The sequence below is a fragment of the Dermacentor andersoni genome, chromosome 9 (assembly GCF_023375885.2).
Source record: "Dermacentor andersoni chromosome 9, qqDerAnde1_hic_scaffold, whole genome shotgun sequence".
NCBI classification, from domain to species: Eukaryota; Metazoa; Arthropoda; class Arachnida; order Ixodida; family Ixodidae; genus Dermacentor; species Dermacentor andersoni.
The window spans coordinates 126,334,678-126,356,354 of record NC_092822.1 but is presented as its reverse complement, the minus strand read 5'-3'; the positions used below and the strand labels follow the sequence as shown (position 1 = coordinate 126,356,354).

At 46.4% G+C, this 21,677-nt stretch overlaps 1 protein-coding gene and 1 long non-coding RNA gene across 2 annotated transcripts in view; one reads left to right on the top strand and one right to left on the bottom strand.

Moving 5' to 3' along the window:
- The first annotated feature begins 690 nt into the window (after nucleotides 1-690).
- On the top strand, nucleotides 691-3,047 carry LOC129384479 (uncharacterized). The gene is made up of 2 exons (XR_008612200.1): nucleotides 691-1,488; nucleotides 1,808-3,047. It is a non-coding gene; the product is annotated as an uncharacterized lncRNA (long non-coding RNA).
- A 5,962-nt stretch (nucleotides 3,048-9,009) lies between these two features.
- Nucleotides 9,010-21,677, bottom strand: part of LOC126529734 (uncharacterized) — a 184,109-nt gene continuing 171,441 nt past the window's right edge. Inside the window, exon 11 of the mRNA XM_055069954.2 lies at nucleotides 9,010-13,546. Within this exon, the coding sequence (XP_054925929.1) occupies nucleotides 13,169-13,546 (378 nt within the window). The 3' untranslated portion in view covers nucleotides 9,010-13,168. The remainder of the gene's footprint in view (nucleotides 13,547-21,677) is intronic.

Genomic DNA, 21,677 nt, shown 5'->3' with positions numbered 1-21,677 from the left:
AAGAGGTTGCAACGTTGCTTTCGCAATTCAGCCAGGTTTAACCAGAGCTAAACCACAGTCAATTTTTCTTTTCGCGGGAAATTTAACCCGTGTTAATGATCGCACCCCTGAATTTGCAGCAATTTTTCTGACAAAAAAGTGCGATCATTATGCGAGTAGATATCGTAGCATCGAGCCAGTTTGCACCAATGATGAGACTAGTTTCCAAGAGCTTGGGAAACCAGGATTGAACCTGCGCAGCTATATAGGAGCATATTTATGCAAGCTGAAGGTGCATCATGCAGCATTAGCTGCCGTCCAAGCTGTCAAAATGTTCACGACTCCTGTATGTCTTTTGCAAGTGCTTTCAGACATTTGCGTATTAATGAAAGACATGGGAAGACTGTAAGACATTAAGATCAAAGGCTCTTAGCAGTAATCAGTGTTCCCTACGAAACTCGCAGAATGGCAATGGCCGATTACAATATGTTCTTTGAAGACTAGGATAATGTGACCACATTAGAATCCAGGTTCAGCTCCAAACCTGCTTGTCGATGTCAGCTTGTAAACAAGACCTTTATGAATTTACATTATGAGCACGTTTTCATAACTCGTGCCAGATGTAATTTTTCCCTTACACCTGGCACGAGTTACAAAAACATGGTATGAATGTTAGTGACTTCATTATCTTATTAACGAGAAGGAAGGGAATCGAGAGGCCCGATTTTTATTAATCATAAAAGCCAACAAACACGGGCACCAAGGACAACATAGGGGAAATTAATGGAAATGAAAATCAATGAACAAACAACTGGCTGCAGGTGGGGAACTATCCTGCGTCTTTGTATAACGCGTGCGATAGTCCTACCAACTGAGCTACTGCGGTGTCCTTTCCCCAACCACTTTCTTGGGTATTTATGTTTTACTGCTAGAGCTTACCCTGGGAGTGTTAGCTAGTGCCACCACTCACAAACTTTGGCAGCAGATGTGGAATATCCTTTCCGCCACAGGTGTCGTGGGCACGTGATTTTTTTGGTTGAAGGCAACTGGCCAGTAAGCCCGCACATACTGCCTGAAGGCCGTATTTGACATATCGTGTCCATGTTTTTGAGTTGTTGCATACACAGTAGGTACAGTTACAACTTTTATGCTGTAAATCTTCCAGTTTTTGTGCGTACGTGTTGCTGCAATAATAATTTCTCAGGAAAGCATAATCATCTAGTGCCATTTGCTATTCTACCTTAACTTTTCTGGGGCTTTTATTCCTGCTTAATGCAGCCATTGTAATCGCCACATTATGTATGTTAGTGCTTTTAGCTTTCAATTCTTTTTGCTATCATGTTGTTGTTTTTTTTGTTTTTTCTAGACATGACAGCTCTCTCTTATGGGGACTTAAGATGCTTCATTGCGGGCATACTACCCAGTATTTTCAGACAGCGGAAACTTCAGCACTCAAGGCCGGTGGCAGAAAATGAGCCTCGGACCTGCATGTCTACAGTGCCATTGAAGGTAACTTCAGAGGGCTCTTGTTTGACTAGGCATAAGTGCAGTGATTCTTACTCCCAAAATTCATGGTGTTCGGAATGAAACAAATTTATGGACACCTTTTAAAGAGAAAATTGTCATGCACCCACCGTAGCTGCAGTTGGGCGGATGGCAACTTTTATATAAAACTCCCTCCCCCTTGCAGTTCTATAGAACTGAGTTTCCACAAATTTCATTTATTAATTGCAGAACTGTTATTATGTGACAATGATTCGGTTATCAGCCAAAACTGCTGATACTCTGTGTTACCTGCATTGTTTGACTAGATAGTTTGGTTTTCCAGAAACTATTCGAAGCTATTCCACATGGGAAAATGCAATGACCCGTGCCATCTTCCAAGCAGCAGTCACCTGGTTGAAGAATTGCAGTTTACAAGCGGGTAAGAAGTTGGCATGTTGTGTTATGCTTATTGTTCAGTTAGCTTTTATTCAGAAATTTAAACTACACTAATGTTATTGACTAAGTGAACATTGTCTAGCATGTTTACATTTCCATAAAATTGATTGTTGGTCCTACATAAGAATTTAGTGCATGGTATATGATTAATATTTTGTCTTAGGGTTCTAAACTCTACTTACATCAACTGTCACATGTAGTCTTCAAATACCTATTGACAATGGCCAGATAACGTCCAAGGGCTATCTATGCATGCTGTTGCAACATCATGCTTCACTGTGGTCATGCAGAAACTTGCATAGATTATGATATATTCTATTTTAGACAATAAATTTTGGAACACCGAGTAGAGTAAGACATCCGTTATTGCAGTTCTAATTGGTGTTCAGGGCAGCTTGCCAACAAGATGCAAAGTAAAATAAAGCGATAATAAGTTCCAAGCAGCAAAAGAGCAAGGGAGATGCTTTGGGTGAACCTGAATATGCATATTAAATTATAGTGTGAATTATACTGGCATTCTGTCATTAAGATATGCCTTCACTTTTATATTTTTGGTCCCTTAATTATGGTGCTTGTTATTGTTGTATTTGTTTTTCTACCATTGTTCAGCCTTGCAAGGACAGCCACTGAAAATCGAGGCTTAAAACAAGCGACCATGCATTGTGAGTGTTAACTCAGGTAACTTCATAACTAGCATAGGATCAGCCCTTAAAAATGATGTGTGCATTACAGAAACTACAGGGTTATAAGTATACAGTTGACAGCTCTCAGTGGGGAAACAGCGTCGTTTTGGAGTGTCATCGCTATTTTTTTATATGTAGACATTTCTTAATCATGTTTATGTTAAGCATATAACTCTTATTTGCTGGTTTTACTCTAAATGAGGTTTTTTTTTTTTCTTTCATTTTTTTAGTAGCACAGGTTCTTCACAAGCCACTGGGGCCTGCCACCAGCTGACATCCCTCTTTCTCCTTCTTAGTTCTGTACGTTAGTCTGGTTAGGATGGGAATGCAGGTCAGTTTTTCTAGACATGCAATTCATTACCTTTATATAAATTTAGTCACAATCGGTGCAAGGCAAGCAAATGTACGTAATTTGCAAGAATAAAAGCTTGTATTTTGCTGGTTTACTTGCTTCCTAAACATTGTTCTAAAAGGCTGGTTATAGAAATGGCACTTACAATATTTTTACAAGGTGGCTTTTCAGTGTGCCTTATTCAACACTTTTGTATGCTGCATGTATTTTTCTTGTGTTAGCAGTATATACTCAAATTTCTAAAGTGCTCTTCGCTTACGAAGTGTTATGCTGTTGCGAGACTATTCAAACATGAAGAATTTCATTTTGGTGCAGAAGTGACATGGCTGCCATATGTGCACGTTTGTGTCATACACAGGCTCTCAACGTCATACCTTCACGAGCTTTATTCCAAACTGTGTAATCTATGCCGGTGCTTTCAATAATGCATACCTTTGGAAAAGCATGAATTTAGCCCATAATACTAAACGTTTTTCAGATTAGTAGATTTTCGAGTGCTTTTGCGAACAGATGAAGCCGAAATCTTCAGCACCTTCATGAACCTCAACAATAGCAAGGCCTTAGACGTAAACAATATACGAATAAAGCCTGTGAAATATGTTATTACAGTCGACTCCCGTTGATACGAAGTTCACGGGGACCGCAAAAAAAATCGAATTAAACGAATTTCCAATTAAGCATAAAAACAGCAGTTTATTGGTAGCGAAATCGAGTATTTTCCCTAAGAAAAATAGTCGGTCATCTTGCTGTTTCTTCTTGCCGAATCGCGCTGCTGAAAGCAAGTTCTGCAGGCTGTAGATGTGGCGGAACGCTTCTTCCGCGTTACCTTCAGCGGCAAGGAAGCGCTCCGCGAGAGCAAGGCCCGCAGCTGCATCGGCAGCCTTAGGTGGCGGCTCGTCTTCAACGTCATAGTCGCTTTCCTGGGGCCGAATAATCTCCACAATCTCTTTATCCGTTAGTGCACCGCACGTTTCGACCGCCTTGTCTACGGCGACGTAATCTTCAAAATTGACGTCCCCGAGAGCATCACCAAAATCAGTGCTATCAAGCTCGCTTGTTGACGCTTCCTCCGATGAAATTGCAGAGGCTTCCTCCGAAGAAGCTGTCACAAAACCGCAAGCCTTGAAGCAGTTTGCGATTGTTTCTTGCTTCACACGATCCCATGCTCGCGCTAACATGTGAATGGCACTGAGCAGGCTCACCTCGTATTTTGCGGAATTATTCATGCACAAAATCATGCGCTCGATGAGGTGCCGCCTGTACAGGACCTTAACATTCTTGGTGATGCCTTGGTCCATTGGCTGCAAAACAGCTGCTGTGTTTGCAGGCACAAATGCGAGGCGTATTGCACTTCGAGGCGTATTGCACTTAAGGCTGGCACATTCACGTGAGCACTGCAGTGATCCACAAGGAACAACACCTTGCGGTTCGAAGAAGCAAACTTGCGGTCCAATTTCGTTATCCAGCTCTTGAAGATTTCGGCCGTCATTCACGCTTTCTTGTTCGACTCATAGTCCACAGGCAGCGCCTTTATGCCTTTAAAACACCTCGGCTCGGCGACTTTCCCGATCACAAGTAAGCGACATCGTTCCGTGCCAGTCATGTTTGCCGCGATCCGCACCCACACCCTTTCCTTGCTGCGTTTGCCCCCAGCACAGTCGCCGTCCTTGAATGTCAGGGTATTCTCTGGTAGAAGCCGATAGAAGAGTGCAGTCTCATCTGCATTGAAGATGTCTTCCGGTCTGTATTCGCCGAGATATTCACGCAGCTTTCCGTCCTTCCACGTGGCCCATGTTTCCTGGTTAACGGACGCTTTTTCACCACACACGCTCTTAAAGACGAGGTCATGGCGATCTTTAAAGCGCGTCAGCCATCCACCTGACGAAACGAAGTCATCGATCCCCAACATTGTTGCAAGCGTTCCGGCTTTCATCGCAACGATGTCTCCGCTGAGAGGAAGTTTGTTGCTCCGGGCCTCCCTACCAAACCAGCAGAGCCTTCTCCAGCTCTGGGTAAGCGCCGGTGCGCATTCGTTTCCGAGACGTCTTGAACTTGTCGTTCTCAAATGCATCCATTATTGTGGATGTAGTTTGAGAGCGTGTTCGGCTTGATCCCGTAGTTCCCGGCTATGTCTTGTTTAGCGGCACCTCCCTTCTCAACTTCCTTCAAAACCTCGACTTTCGTTGCCAGGTCGAGCGTGCGATAAGAGCCACGGTTTGCCATGACTATCAACTGTGCGACTATGTAAAGTCAATTCCGAAGCGTAGGATCACCCGCGGAACAACCTAGCCAACGAGCTACCCGCACAAAGGCCCTCGACCAACACACGCCACAGCACACGCCTCGACATACGCTGCAAGCCTAATCTCGCACAATCTCGCCACTGCCAGTATGCAGCGCTGCGTGCCATCCACGAGCAAAATGCTAGTGGATGGCAAAGTACCTGACGAGTGGAGGCTAAGTGCGATGAGAATGATATATAAGGGAAAGGGGGACAAAGCTGACATAAATAACTACCGGCCTATAACAGTGACGTCAGTGGTTTACAGGGTGGTTACGCAGATTATAAAGGACAGACTGCAGGCATGGGTAGAGAACGAGGGGGCACTTGGAGAGCTACAAAATGGGTTCCGGAAGCATAGGAGGATAGAAGACAATCTGTTCTCGCTAACACAGTGCATCGAAATAGCTGAAAAGGAACACAGACCCGTATGGCTGGCTTTTTTGGACATCAAGGGAGCCTATGACAGTGCACTTCAAGAAGGCTTGTGGGGCATTCTGGAAACTTTAGGAGTGCAAGATGGAGTAACGAATTTCTTAAAAGATATCTATAAAGGTAACCGGGTCATTATACAATGGGAAAAGCAGGTTTCGGAGCTTGTAATGATTCGGCGGGGGCTTAGGCAGGGGTGCCCATTGTCACCTCTGAGGTTTATGCTGTACCTACAAGGTTTAGAGGCCAAAATACAGCAAAGCGGACTCGGCTTCAACCTATCATTTTTCAAACAAGGAAAATTGATTGAACAGTCATTACCAGGACTGATGTACGCGGATGATATTGTATTAATGGCTGACAATGCAGAAGATCTGCAGGAATTAATGGACATATGTGGTACAGAAGGAGACAGATTAGGCTTGAAGTTTAGCAAAGAAAAATCAGCAGTCATGATTTTTAATGATAACATTTGCGGCGAGCATAAGATACAGGAGGCCACGCTGGAGATAGTCGATAAATACAAGTACCTTGGGGTGTGGATAAATAATGGCATTGAGTATCTGACAGAGTACGAAAAATATCTAACGACTAAAGGTAACAGAAGTGCAGCGATTATGACGAGTAGGGCACTGTGGAACTACAATAGGTACGAGGTAGTACGAGGGATATGGAAGGGGGTAATGGTACCAGGCCTGACTTTTGCCAATGCAGTTCTATGTATTAGAACAGAGACCCGGTAGCAGTTGGAAATTAGGCAACGTGGTGTGGGTAGGCTCGCTCTGGGAGCACATGGCAAGACACCAAATCTTGGAGTGCAGGGGGATCTGGGATGGTCTTCTTTCGAGGGCAGAGAGGCTAGTAGCAAGATAGCATTTGAGGAGCGATTGAGAAAAATGGAGGAAATTCGGTAGGCTAGGAAGGTTTTCAGTTACTTATACACGAGGAATGTTGACACGAGGTGGAGGAAGCGAACTAGAAAATTGACAAGCAAATACTTGGGCAGTAGCGGGGGGACAAGTAAGGAATCATCTGTCAAGAAAAAGGTTAAGGAGACAGAGAGGGGTATGTGGAGTACAGAGATGCAAACCAAATCGGCATTGGAGACATACAGGACGTTTAAGCAAGAAATAGCCAAAGAAAATATTTACGATAACTCTAAGGGAAGCTCATTGTTTGAAGCCAGGACAGGTGTACTGCGGACTAAAACGTTTGGCGTGCGAGGCATGTGGAGAGGAGAAGGAAACGGCTGAACACCTGATACTTGCTTGTAAACAACTTCACCCTGCAGTTGAATCTAACGGGGAACTATTCAAAGCTTTGGGTTTTAAAGACAGTGAAAGTAGAATAGACTTTGAACAGGTAGAAATCGGGCGCGCGCCGCCGCCGCCCGATTCAAAGGGTTGAGCCTCAATCATCCATCCATCCATCCATCCATCCATCCATCCATCCGCATTGGTTAACCTCGGTAGGATATTAGAGGTCTCCTCGATTTGGCTGCACTTTTTGCTCTAGTTCAGAAAAGTGTCGTACCAGTGTAGCGCCAGTTCTTGAAGTGTGAGCGTAGCGCCACACTAGCGCTTTCGGTGCAGCGGTCAAATCGAGGACGAAAGTGCAGGAACGTACAGGCCTTCGTCTGCTGCGACTGGGCGGCTGTGGCTTTTCTTTTGTTGGTGTGTACCGCAAGCGTAAACGTGTGCGCAATGGCCCTTTTTTTTTGTCCTCTGGGAAGAATTTATGTATTAGTACCTGGAAATTAGTTCAACTTCGGCATAATTATTCGGAAAGCCAGACCAAGCGCAGTTTCCACACCTTTCTGAATCATATAGGGCACAACGTTTCAAACGACGGACCGATGTGGTTTCGCGTAAACTTAACGTCGAGGTAGCGGTAAGCTCGTGAAAATTATTACAAACGACTGTGACCGTGGGAAAATCCCGGCCTTCAGTGCACTTAGCAGCAGCTGAACCCGGAAAGCGCCCTTAACAAGATGCTGCTTACACATCCTGAAGAAAACTGGCGTCCGTGCTGCGTTACTAACAGGCGCCGTCGATGCCGTCTACCAACACCCGCATGGCCACGGAACCGCATGTGTCGTCTGCTACCAAGAACCTTGCACTACGTGCACGAGAAAAGAACTTGCGGAGAGTCTAGTGCCAAAGTGTACATGAACTCGTGCAGCGCGACGTCAAATCGAGTGCCGAAGTGCAGGTGGCGCTAGCTGCACTGGCAAATCGAGTGCCTGAGTGCTGCACCCCGTGAACTAGTGCAGGAAGTGCAGCCAAATCGAGGAGACTTTAGGCAGCATAGTAGCAAGAGCTTGGTGGCGCAACCCACCGCCCTGTTCCAAAGGGGACGCTCATAACATCCATCCAGCATCCGCGTGGCCTCCGCGATCAGCTCCGGCGACGCGCGGCAGCCGCTCCGCCGCCGGAGCTTATCGCAGAGGCCACGGCAGCCGTAGCAATAAATAATCGCGCCGCTCCAAGAAGGGCGGCGTCGCGGACGGCTGAGGTGGCGATGACACCAACGCAGAACACGGAGTTGTTGCAGCACTTTAAAAAATTGCACATTCTACCAAAGAATGACGGTCACCTCGAGGATCCCGGCTGAAAATTAACTTCCAATTAAACAATATTACTGGATGAGGACTTCGAATTATCGAGCGATTCCTTCCATAGGATTACATGCAAAACTGACGGGACCAGCACGTCACTTCTAATTAACCGAAAATTCCAATTAAGCGGCTTCGAATTATCGGGAGTCGACTTACAACTCCAACTTCTGAGCCAAAGCATATATTCAGTCTTGAGCTAGAAACTGCCACTTTTTCTTAACAAATGAAGAAAACAACGATTTCTGTAATACATGAAGAGGGTGAAAAGCAGATAATAAATAACTACAGACCTATTTCTGTTCTCTTGGTTTTTCAAAAGGCTTAGAAAAATAATTTGCACTCATATAACAAGCTTTTTTTCTAGCAGACATATTTTATCAGATGTGCAATTCAGCTTTCAAAAAGGAAGGTCGACCGAAACAGCGTTACTAACTTTGAAAGAAAACGTAGTACATAGTATAGATAACAAACTTTACACGCTAGGCCTGGTTGCCGACTTCTCAAAGGCGTTCGACTCTCTCAGTCATGACATTCTTGCAGACAAATTATTCATGTGTGGTTTTCGTGGGAATCCTTTGGATTTGTTGAAATCTTACACAATCGCCAGCAGTAAGTATGTTTGTAAGATTCACAATCGTCGTTTCTTCCTGTTCTAAGAGGTGTACCCCCAAGGGAGCATTCTGGGTCCCCTTTTATTTAATGTATACGTAAATGATCTCATAAATATTGATAAACCAGCGAAATTTATTATATTGGCCGATGACAGCACCATACTATTTTCTGGTCCTGACATCAACGGTTTGGCATTTAAAAGTAATAATGCACTTTCAAAGTTTCCCACATGGTCCAGCTTCAATGAAATAAGTATTAATCCTCTAAAAACAAAAGTAGTTCTATTCCGTGCAAGAAATAAAGCACCCGATCTGCTAAACCCTATTTTATAGAAGGTCAGAACATCACTAAAGTAAGCGAGCACAGGGTACTCGGTGTTACATTTTCCGCTCACCTTCACATGTAGAAGCTGTGCAAAAGACTTTCATCCACTGCTGGTACGTTATCACGACGTCAACACTTACGTCCCTCGAAGGTAAAACTCCAGGTGTATTACGCGCTATTAGCGTCACACATTAATTACTGCAGCTTGGTATAGACTACTACAACAGAACCTAAATAAAATTCTGCTTTTGCAAAAGAAAATTCTTTGACATGTAGCAAATATTCCTTATCTGGCTTCAACTAAAACAGTCTTTTCAAGATTACGATATCATACAAATTCGGCACCTGTACAAATGTCAGATTTTACAATCTCTTTACTTTTCAGACACTTTTAAAGAATTCCTTGCGACAATAGCATGCCTAAAAGCTGACACTAATAGGCGTACGCGACAAACGCCTCATGGTTCGTACCTTGTTTCTGAACTAACTACAATTTACAAGCACTTCATTTCAACTTACCATGCATTTTGAATAAATTTCCAGAAACAATGACTGCTACACACTGACAATTGCGGCAACAGTTCGTATCCATGTCGTGAACAACAGTTTTCACGTGATTATTGGAATGACATATTTATGCCATTTTATATATTGCTCTTACCTTGTCGCCCAAGTAGGTATCAGTCTCTCTCATCCACTATTTCGCTATATGTTTCTTAAATTTCTATTCTTGTATTCTTCATAGTCAATTTTACTTGCTCATTTTCGACTACAAAGACTTACTGTGCATTTAAAATTTGTATATTAAGATGGTCAATTTATTAGTACTTTGTCAACATTTCGCGTGCTTCATATTGTAAATCTGTTATCTTCATAAGTACCAACATCCACTGTAATTGCGACATGTCTGCATGATTTGCCGCATTTGTAAAATTGCGGAAGGAACGTCGCATGCTGCCAATGTAACGGTCTCCAGGGACCCAGTCAAGCTGCCTAGAGCGGCGCCCTGAAGACCATCCAGATTTTCTGGATAAATAAAGATTGATTGATTCATTGATAAAGATTGATTGAAGTTAGAACCAGTCATATTGAATGCATGTATATCTACCAGAAATCCTGAATCATGACACTGGTTTCAAGAAAAGCATACCAGCACCAGTGACCTGCATTAGCGCATGATTAACATAGTTCACCTTTTCTTTTTAAAGGGTAGATTGCATACCGGGTGTTTCAGAGAAGCCCTTCACAAATTTTTAAAAAATTGCCTCTGGCAAATAGCACAATTCTAGTCCACGAGCTGGTCTACTCGAAGAGGTGGACATTGCTTGCACAAAAGAAATTTAATTTATAACTGACTCATTAAATCTTCCTAATTAAATTGTAGCTAATTACCTTACGACACATATTGCAATTTACAAAATCTAGCCAAGGAGTTCAGAAGTCAGATCCACTTGGAACGAATTCTCAAGATGGCACCAGTTTTGAGATATTAATTCACGAACTTCGCGCAGAAATGCATTGGTGTTCCAGTTACTTTTGTACTTCAATGCATAAAACGATGCTTTGTTAGGAAATTAGGTGGAAAGACAGTGATCTTTTACCGCAAGTTTGATGGCGCATATCCCACAAACGGTGTCATCCACACAATTCATTTCAAGTGGATATGCCATGCGCTCTCACCCGTTATAATTTGTAAATTATAATATGTGCCATAAATCAATAAGACTACAACTTAATTAGTGTATGTTTGTTAATTAGTCGATTACGCATTTCAATTTTTTTCTGTAAGTAATGCCCGCTTCTTAGAGTAGACCAGCTATTGGACTAGGATTGTGCTATCTGCCCCAAGAAATTTTCTTTAAATGCTTGGAAGTGTTCGCTGAAACCCCCTGTATTTTCTCGGGCAAGCAAAATAAGCCTTCACACGCGAGTTTTACATGTACTTCCCAAAGACGAATACGGAGGGAGCATTACCTTGGCTTCAGAAGTGCTTGTGTAATTCTAGGGCTATTGCTCAGCTTGTACAAGCCGGATTGTAGGCAACCTTTTGGCTTGAACAAGCCCAAATACTTTGTCTTCTAGATGAGTTTGTACTGCCTGGGTTGTATACGAGACCATTAACAGGGCCTAGCAAGCGTTCCTTAATTATATGCGCACACCTGCGCCATGCACCGAGAAGCTGAGAAAAACCATCTATGTTTTGGGAAAGCTAGCGAAACAGGAAGGCAGTGAAATGAAAAAAAAATAGTCAATTAAGGAGATGTTTAAAGCCAACAAAAGAGGAGGGATCAACCTAAAGCTCTGAAGGCCGGCCAGTGAACATATGCGTCTCAGTGCTCATACTGAGACCGAAACAGCGCACGTGCATGTGTAAATAAAAAAAAACATGTGCCATGTCCCGTAACAGTCGCACTTTTTTCAGGTTGGTATGCTTCACCGCATAACGTGGCTGTATTGCGGTGACTGCCAAGGCAATACTGCCAAGCAAATCAACAGCGTGTCCTGGCATTTTTTTTGCCTTTCGTTTAATCTGAACCGCCGGATAATACATGCCACAAGTTTCGTCAGTCCCATACTTAAGGACTGTATTAATGGAAGTCAACTGCATATTGAACTTATTCGCATATTTTTGTGAACTCGGTTGTATGCGTATTTGACAGTATCAATGTGTACGCTCATAATGATTGTTAGATATAATGAAGGTATGTTTGTGTCGGATCTGACTGCATTATAACCCCATTCGACTTTAACACTATTCTAAAAGCTCTGCTGTGCCTCAACCACTACGCCTACCAGCTTTCACTTGTGCGTCTGGCTGCAGGTGCACTGGACCCGATCATGACAACCGTCGTCTTACAAAATGGCTGTCCTGTCACTTTGACATGTGTGCCACCGGGTGTCGTTCAACAGCTAAAGAAGCCCTGTAACACTTCTGTAACTAATCATGGAATGGCCTCACTATTAAAGAATGTTGTCTCAGGAATCTCATGCCGAAAAAGCTTCATGAATCCTTCAACTGTGGGCAGAGTTATCACACCGATACCTGGCTTTCTTTCTCCTTTCGTCTCTGCTAGCACACTGGAAGCTACACAGCGGATAGGCCAAGAGGACAAAGCTCTTGACCAAAAAAAGGTTGAGTGCCACAGTGGTGAAAGGGCTTGTCGTGGCACCCAGTGACGGCTGCAGTAGACAAAGCTGTGCAACAAAGCTATGCCACCTCCGAGGCCACGCACAGTGGAAAGGTGAAATATTTTTTCTCTTTTTTCACATTGCGGACAAATATTGTTCATTTAATTTAAAACTAGCAATTATGTATTACTGGGAATGCTCTCGCAACCAAGAAATCAGCAAACAGTATTGGTGGCCAGCTGCTTTCGATGACACTGCATAACGGCATTGCAGAAGCGAGAGCAAGCATCCTTTTGCTTTTTTTGACATGAGATTGTAAATTCCCTGCTGCATGCAATGCAGTAATAGTTGGCTCACAAATTCACAACAGCTTCTAAGACAAATGAGCAAAATTTTCTTACAATGTTCGTTGAGCAGCACATTTCATAAGAACTTTCCAATAGTGCCTGGCAAATGGCCCACAAGGAGTTTCCACTAAAGACCTTTCTGCCTTTAGGTCAAAGAGCCATTTAGAGGAAACTAAAACAAAACGATATTTTGAGGGGAAACCCATCAACAGTCGACACCGTACATGCCAGAACAGCCAAGCCCGAGCACTGTGACGTTCGACCTCCACCCATCAGGAACTTTGAAGAATGGCTCCACAGTTTTCTGTCTATACTCTGTCCAATGCAAAGCCTTCACATTCTCACCACCACACTGTAAAACCACTGCAGACCTGTAAGACCACTGTAGAAACGACTTGACACGTTCTGGGGAAGTGTCATGTTGGCACAGGCTTCGAGCCGAGTTTCGCCAGAGCAACGCCGTAGTCACGTCTAGGCGGCAAGCAGCATGGATCGCAGTTTCCCGCACACACTGTCCTCTGCAAAGCCTCTCTCCTCGTGGGTGTTGCCGGCATTGGCCAGAGCACTGGTGAAGCGGCTGCATGCCTCCGAGCGAAGCGCCAAGTCGGCGCGACTCTCTGGCAGCGTCGTCCCGTGCAGCAGGGCCACCAGCAGCGGCTGCAGGTGTTGCGGCAGATGGTACCGCTTCTCGGGCACCAAGTCGAGACGATCGGGCAGCGTGGTGTACGGCAGCCGGGCCACCGCAATGTGGCAGTAGTCGCCCAGCGCTTGCGCGTGGTTCGAGAGCAGCGCCGCATATGTCGTGTGGTACAGCTCATCGATGTTGCTCTCGCTTGCCTGGCCCAAGTCCTGCAGAGAAATGTAGTTTTGCACTAGACCAAATGTTGTTTTAAAAAAATTTAACTCTAGGGCTTTACGTGCCAAAGCACAACCTGACTATGAGGAAGCATAGTTCATTTTCACTCATTGGGGTTCTTTGACATGCACCTAAATTTAAGTACACATGGGTTTTCTATTTTAATTTCCCCATGGTCAAAATGCGACTGCCGTGGCCGGGATCGAGCTCAGCAGTGCAAGGCTGCTGCCACTGGCCTACCATGGAGGGTGAACAAAAGTGGGTCGACCAGCTTCTGTTCGATCCAGTCACAAAAGCTCAACACACATAGTACACCCCAGTCCAGTGTTCAAGAGAAACCAGTTGGGCGAGGGAGTAACATACCTGAACTAAACTACAGAATCGTAAAATAAAATAAAATGCAATAACAATATGACATGTCGGGGCCTTCACAGGCTCTCAAATTGCTTTGTCGATATCACCTTTTATTTGGTGGCCGTGCATTTCAGATTAATTATACATAATACAGATGGGCAGGCACAGTAGGCATCAGTAGTTTACAGACCAAAGAATATGAGAAATTATTGAATTTCCAGAGAAATTTGTGACCACAACCAGTAAAACTGCATGTCGCTATGTTGTTGATGTACCGTAAAGTCTCGGTGATACGTTTCCATTATGTATCTTTTCCCGGCGCCAATGTTCGCAATTGAGAACACAAAAAATTACCATTAAAGTAAAGCTAATTTTTTACCGGTTCATATGTTTCCGGAAAACACAATTTTTTGGCACCAATGTTCAGCACGTTGCCAAATTGTGATCGTACGATACGTTTTCCAGCAGCTAGATCCCATGTAAATAAGGAAAGGCACGAGACGCGTGCAATCGAGAAGAGTGTATAGCCACCAATCTCACATGAAAATGACGGCGCCAGAAAATTCCGGTACTAGCAAATCTCCGCCCCAGTCGTCACATGCTGCATTCACAGTTATCACCGCCCAATTTATTGCAATAAGCATCTTCACCTATCTGTTTTACAGTGCGTGGTGTGTAGTGCCATTAGTAGCATACTACATGCAGTTAGTAGGCGGTAATCCAAACGGGCCGCCATTCCCCGCTGCAGGCGGCGGCACTCACCAGCTCGATTTTGTTTTGGTTTCTGGTCGCTTTCTTAGAACAACACGCAATAGGAAAACAACAAAACACATCTCGGGCGGCCGGAGCACCACCAGCCCGATGCGCGACACTTCGCATTACATAGATGTCAACTATAGTTGTCCGCCAATCTTTTTAGTTACTTCGGATCATACGTTTTCCCAGTTAGTATGTTCTTGTAGTTTTCTTTTTCCAAAATCTATGAGTGAGGTTCTATGGATACAGTTGCCGACCGTTTATTTGGACCTCACGGGGACCGCAGAAATGTCCTAACAAAACAGGCGTCTGAAAAAATAGTTCTGGAAAAAAAAAAAAGAAATCTGTAACGAAGAAGAGTAGCCTGCCTGCGCCACAGCACCATCGCTACCGGCATGAGCTCGTGGTTGCTGTCTTTTGACGAACGCTTGTGACGGCTACCCATTCGCGCCCGTTGCTAATAAATCTCTTAGCAAGTGGTGGACGTGCTGGGTTTCGACCACCTTGGAACTTCGGAGTCGCACTCTACCCCCCATCATGCCCGACGACGCACGCACTCCTCCAGCTCCTCCAACCTTGGTTTGTGCCGGTGCCTTGCGTCAGCGAGATCCCCCTATCTTCTCCGGCACAGATGACAAAGACGTTGAAGATTGGATCTCGTCTTATGAGCGAGTGAGTGCCCATAACCAGTGGGACGACGTTACCAAGTTGAGAAACGTCGCATTTTATCTTACGGACGTTGCGAAACTATGGTTTCTAAACCATGAAGCCGACCTCACTTCGTGGTTGGTCTTCAAGACCAACTTTACCCAAGTTTTCGGTCGGCCTGCAGTAAGAAAGCTTCGTGCAGAACAACGTTTGCGCACACGATCCCAAGAGGCCGGGGAAAACTTCACGAGCTACATTGAGGACATTCTCGACCTTTGCAAACGGGTGAATGCGTCGATGTCAGAGGAGGAGAAGATCAAACATATAATGAAGGGTATTCAGGACGACGCATTTAAAATGTTATTATCGAAGAGTCCTCACAATGTCGCTGAAGTGATAGAATTGTGCCAGAGTTGCGACGAGTTGCGCAGGCAACGGCTTCACCCCCGACGTCCCACCCCGCCCGCCGACTCTCTATCAAGCCTTGGAGTCGACGACAACCATGCTGCTCTCTTTGTAAAAATCCAGGAATTCGTTCGCGCAGAGGTCGCCCTCCAGCTATCTTTGATATCTTCTGTCCAGGAACCACCACCTGCTTTGCATCCTACGATCCGCGACTTCATTCAAGAACAAGTATCTCAAGCCGTTCCTCCAGCCGTTGAGCAGACACCAGTCACGGCTCCTCTCACTTACGCTGAAGCAGTTTCCCGATCTCGTCCACAAACGCCCCTGCCGCCCTCTATGCATCGACCACCGACATTTTTGCCGCCATCTATGCCGCTTCACGACCGACGGCATTCTCCTCCTATGCCGCTGCCCGACCGACAGCATTTTCCGAATCCTCAACCGCGACTCGGACCTTACCCACACCAGTGGCGCACCTTCGATGACCGCCCAATATGTTTTGCTTGCGGTGGTGCTGGTCACGTGGCGCGCCATTGTCGTCGTGGCATGCTTCCTCTTCAGAACATCCGGCGAGCGCCACCTTTCCCTGCTCCGTTTTCCTTTTCGCCTTCCAGCCTTCCTACCTCTTCCTTTTCCCCTGACCGCCCAACCGCCTCTACTCGCCGCTCACCATCTCCCCGTCGTCGCTCGCTTTCTCCGATGCGGCGCCGTCCCGTGTCCACCGAGCAGGAAAACTGATGGCCGCAGTTCCCGAGGCACGAACTACGTCCGCGTCGCAATGCCCAAGTCCTTGTCCCTCTCCAGCCAACATAATTGAAGTCTCTGTCGAAGGAATCGCCGTCCTGGCACTTGTAGATACCGGAGCCGCCGTATCCGTAATTTCCGCCGAACTCTGCCGCACACTACGAAAGGTTTTGACGCCTCTCTCCGACTTCTCCCTTCGAACCCCGAACGCTCAAAATATAACGCCTCTCGCTGCCTGTACTGCTTGCGTCTTCATTCAAGGTCTACTGTATACCGTCGAATTCGTTGTGCTGCCCACGTGTTCCCATGACATCATATTAGGCTGGGACTTCCTTGCAAATAATAACGCCGTTATTGACTGTTGTCATGCCGAACTCGAACTTTCTGCACTTCCCTTCCGGTGTTAAACGACCCTTCCAGTGTTAAACTGTTTGTTTCGGAAGACAATTCCGTCCCTCCACGCTCTTCCCTGCTTGTGCCTGTGTCGTGCGCCGCTATTTCTGATGCCACTGTTCTCTTTACGCCCTCTGAGCTGTTCATTCGCCACCGACGTTCTCCGCTGCCCTTTGCTCTCCTTACTCTTCGCAATGGCGTCACGAAAATGGTCGTCGAAAATCCCACAGCCTGCCCTTTAGCTTTATTTCATGGTGAATGCCTAGGCCTTGTTGAACCGGTCGACACCTTTTGCATCTTTGACGCTCCTGCCATTTCTACTTCTGCGGGCCTTGGTGCACTCACTTGTGACTCTGCGGTTGATCAGTCACTCCTCGACGCTTTCCACTGCTCCATCGACGATGGCACGTCATCTTCAGAACGAAGCCACCTTATTGCTCTCCTGCAGAGGTTCAGCGCTTCTTTCGACAGCCATGCTTCCGGTTTGGGCCGCACATCGACCGTTTTTCACCAGATAGATACCGGCAGTCATGCACCTTTACGGCAGCGCCCTTACCGAGTATCTGCCTCTGAGCGCCGTGTCATTGACCACCAGGTTGCTGACATGCTCAAGCGTGGCGTTGTGCAACCTTCCAACAGTCCCTGGGCATCACCGGTCGTCCTCGTTAAGAAAAAGGATGGCTCTATTCGATTCTGCGTCGACTACCGACGTCTGAACAAGATAATGCGCAAAGACGTTTACCCGTTACCGCGCATCGACGACGCCCTCGACTGTTTGCAGGGAGCCGAGTTCTTTTCTTCGTTGGATTTACGTTCCGGATACTGGCAAGTTCCCTTGGCACCATCTGATCGACCTAAAACAGCATTTGTAACACCTGACGGATTGTACGAATTCATCATAATGCCTTTAGGCCTGTGCAACGCTCCAGCCACTTTTGAGAGAATGATGAATAATATTTTACGTGGCCTCAAATGGAACACATGTTTATGCTACCTGGATGATGTAGTTGTCTTTTCCGCTGATTTCCGAACCCATCTCAGCCGTCTCGAGCAAATTCTGAAATGCCTTACTGACGCGGGACTTCAACTTAACTTAAAAAAATGTCGTTTCGGCACCCGAAAGCTCACTATTCTTGGCCATGTTGTATCACGAGACGGCGTCCTTCCGGATCCAGCCAAGCTCCGTGCTGTCACCGACTTTGCGCAACCAAAGAAGTTAAAGGAGCTTTAAAGTTTTCTTGGTTTATGCTCTTACTTCCGATGTTTCATTTGAAATTTCGCTTCCATAAGTGCACCCCTGACAGCCCTTCTAAGTGGCGACAAAGAACTTTCCGCTTGGTTGCCCGCCTGTGATGACGCCTTCATGAAATTACGCCGCCTGCTAACCTCGTCACCTATCCTCCGCCACTTCGATCCTGCAGCGCCCACAGAGGTCCACACCGATGCCAGCGGCGTCGGACTTGGCATCGTACTCGCGCAACGAAAAGCGGGGTTTGATGAATATGTCGTTGCCTACGCGAGCCGAACTCTGACAAAGGCCGAGGCTAATTACTCTGTTACAGAGAAAGAGTGATTAGCTATTATTTGGGCCCTTGGAAAATTCCGTCCTTATTTGTATGGTCACCCTTTCGATGTCGTCACTGACCATCACGCCCTTTGTTGGCCGTCTACCCTTAAGGACCCATCTGGCCGACTTGCTCGCTGGGCCCTTAAGCTACAAGAGTACGACATCCGCATTCTCTACCGTTCCGGCCGCCGCAAACACACGGACGATGATGCCCTTTCTCCCTCACCGGTCTCCGCTGACTGCGCTTGCCTATCCGCCCTTGAGCCCACAGTTCCATCTCACGCACTGCGCAACATGCCGTCGGAGCAGTGCAAGGATCCCTGGATCAGTGCTCTCATCAGCATCCTTTCTGATCCATCCACCTCTTCACCATCTCGTGCTCTTCGCCGCCAGGCTACCCACTTCTGCATTCGCGACGGCCTTCTTTATCATCGTAATTACCTCTCTGACGGTCGCAAGTGGCTTCTCGTGATACCCCGCCATCTCCGTGACCTTATCTGCGACGCTTTCCACGCAGACCCTCAGTGCGCACATGCCGGCCTCTTCAAGACCTATGCTCGACTACGCATCCGATTTTATTGGCGCGGCATGTATAACTACGTCAGAAAGTTCATTCGCTCCTGTGCTCAGTGCCAACGCCGAAAATTACCTCCCGGACAACTCTACCCGTCACAACCCCTTCCCTGCCCTAGTCGGCCCTTTGGTCGTGTTGGTATCGACATCTACGGACCGCTACCCTTCACTCCAGCAGGCAACCACTAGATTATTGTTGCAGTGGATCACTTGACCCGCTATGCTGAAACAGCTGCTCTGCTGACTGCCGCCGCCCGCGACGTTGCATCGTTTCTGTTAACGACATTTCTTTCTTTGCCACGGTGCTCAAAACTTGTCGCAAAGTACCTAGGACCCTACCGCGTTCTGGAGCAAACGTCCTCTGTCAATTACATCGTAGAGCCCCTCACGCCATCGACGGACCTACGCCATTGCGGCCGCGAACTTGTCCACGTCTCTCGCATTAAGCCGTACTACGACCCAATAGTAGTCTCTTCGCCTTAAGCCGCCAGGATGGCGCCTTTTTCTGCGGAGGGCGATTGTAACGAAGAAGAGTAGCCTGCCTGCGCCACAGCACCATCGCTACCGGCATGAGCTCGTGGTTGCTGTCTTTCGCCGAACGCTTGTGACGGCTACCTGTTCGCGCCCGTTGCTAATAAATCTCTTAGCAAAATCCTTTATTTCCAAACACTTATTCGGGCTCGGCAGTAGGCTTGAAGAAATCGTGAATGCACTGTTGCACGCTGTTCCGTTTACGTGCAATCAGATCAGCCTGAATCTCGTAGAGGGTTGTGCGGTTACTACAGGCGGCTGAAAGCATAGTCACTGCTTGTACACGCTGCACGTGAGACAGCAGTGGCGCACATGGTGCATCATCTTCCAGCTCTGAGTCATCGTCCGGTGGGGCAGCAGAAACCTGACGAATGATCTCCTCGTCGTCGAATTCTGTGCATGTCAGTAAAGCACCATCAGCATCTATGAAACTGTTAAATGAGACAGTGTCCGGAATCGCAATGCCACCACTGCGCAGGTCTCGAAGAACATTTTTGGCGTCAGTAGGGAGCAGATCAGAAGGCAACAGATCCTAGTCCTCCACGGCACCCGCTTCACCGATTACAACAAATCCAGCGTGACAAACCAATTCTGTAGAGTGACAGGGGTCACCGCCTTCCATGCATCCGCAAACATGTTTATTGCCGACTTCACTCCCTTGAAACATCTCGGGCTTCTTGATTTTCCAATCACAAGAAGCGGAAGATTGTCCGTCCCTGACATGATACTGCCTACCATTTTGGTGACGCGCTCTTTAATATGCTTCCTGCCGTGGCAGGGATCGCCAGACACAGAAAGGGTCTTATCGGGCAGCATCTTATAGAATAGAGCTGTTTCGTTGCAGTTAAAAACATTGTCTTGTGAAAACTGGCACAACAGCGAATCCAGAGTCTCCGAGCGATAATTTGTAACAAGGGTCCAGTCGACGCCACCACTCTTGCCACACAACTTCTTGAAAGCGAGGTCATACCTTTTCTTGAAAAGACGGAGCCATCTGTCAATGAACATAAGCCCTCAATGTTCATCCGGAGAGTGAGCGTCTCTGCCTTCTGCTTCAGAAGGTCTCCAGGCAGAAGAATCCGCTTCTTGGTGACCATAGCACACAACCACATGTGGAGGGCTTCTTCAAGCTTCGGGTGGCTGCCGTCTCTAAAATTTTTCTTTTCCAAGCTGCAGCAAGACTTAGTTGCTTTGCCAGAAATCTTCATCTTGTTTCGCATGTCATCCAAGACCGTCTACTTTGAAATATTAAATTCTCGGGCGACTCTGCTTTTGAGACCCATCGCTCTGAACTTGCTCCACGATGGCAATCTTTTTCGCCATTGACATGTGGTATATTTAAAACCACGCTTGCCGGCATTCCACAGCGCAGTCTGCTCAGGCACTGCCGGCGCCATTAGACACTTGACGCGATGTTTCCACATGCCACGTTGGATCACCGCAACCTCGACACAGCACACAAAACAAACACCACCGCGCCGTCATGCTGACACCGGTCGCACAAACTAAAGACGTGGCCTACTCGCAGCATTGCGTACGAATAAAGAAACAAATGAGCTGCTGAATTGCCTTGACATGGCTTACTAAGCCGAGACCGGAAGTGCTGTGGCCACTCTACCGAACCAGGCAGAAACGATGATGATGTGTGGGGATTTGCAGTAGTGCCACCTCATGGGGCAGCAAGAAGGCTCAGTTCAAAACAAAAATGGCGTTCAGCAAGTCAAACCATGCACCGATCAGAGTGGGTGGGGGCAAGTGCCATCGATTGAGTTGGCTCAAAGAGTGTCCAAAAAATCAAACAAGAGGTTGCAAGGTGTCCAAACTTTCGGCAGTCGTTATACATTATGGTCTATGGGGAGAATGGCAGTGCCACGAAGCAGTCCGAATAATCGAGCATGTCCGAATTTTCGGAGTCTGAAAAATCAGTCGGCAACTGTATACTAGTAGTACGAATACCAGCCAGCATGCCCTCGCTGCAGATATATGCCATATATACTTGCATAATCGATGCACTTTCTTCGTCTAAGAAAATGGAAGCAAAGTTAAGGGCGCGTGTTTAATATGCTGGGTATAATTTATGGCAACTTTTTCGCAACAGCAAAAATTGAAAAGTAAGATGGTAATGAGTTGAAAAATGCATTAGATAACTTATC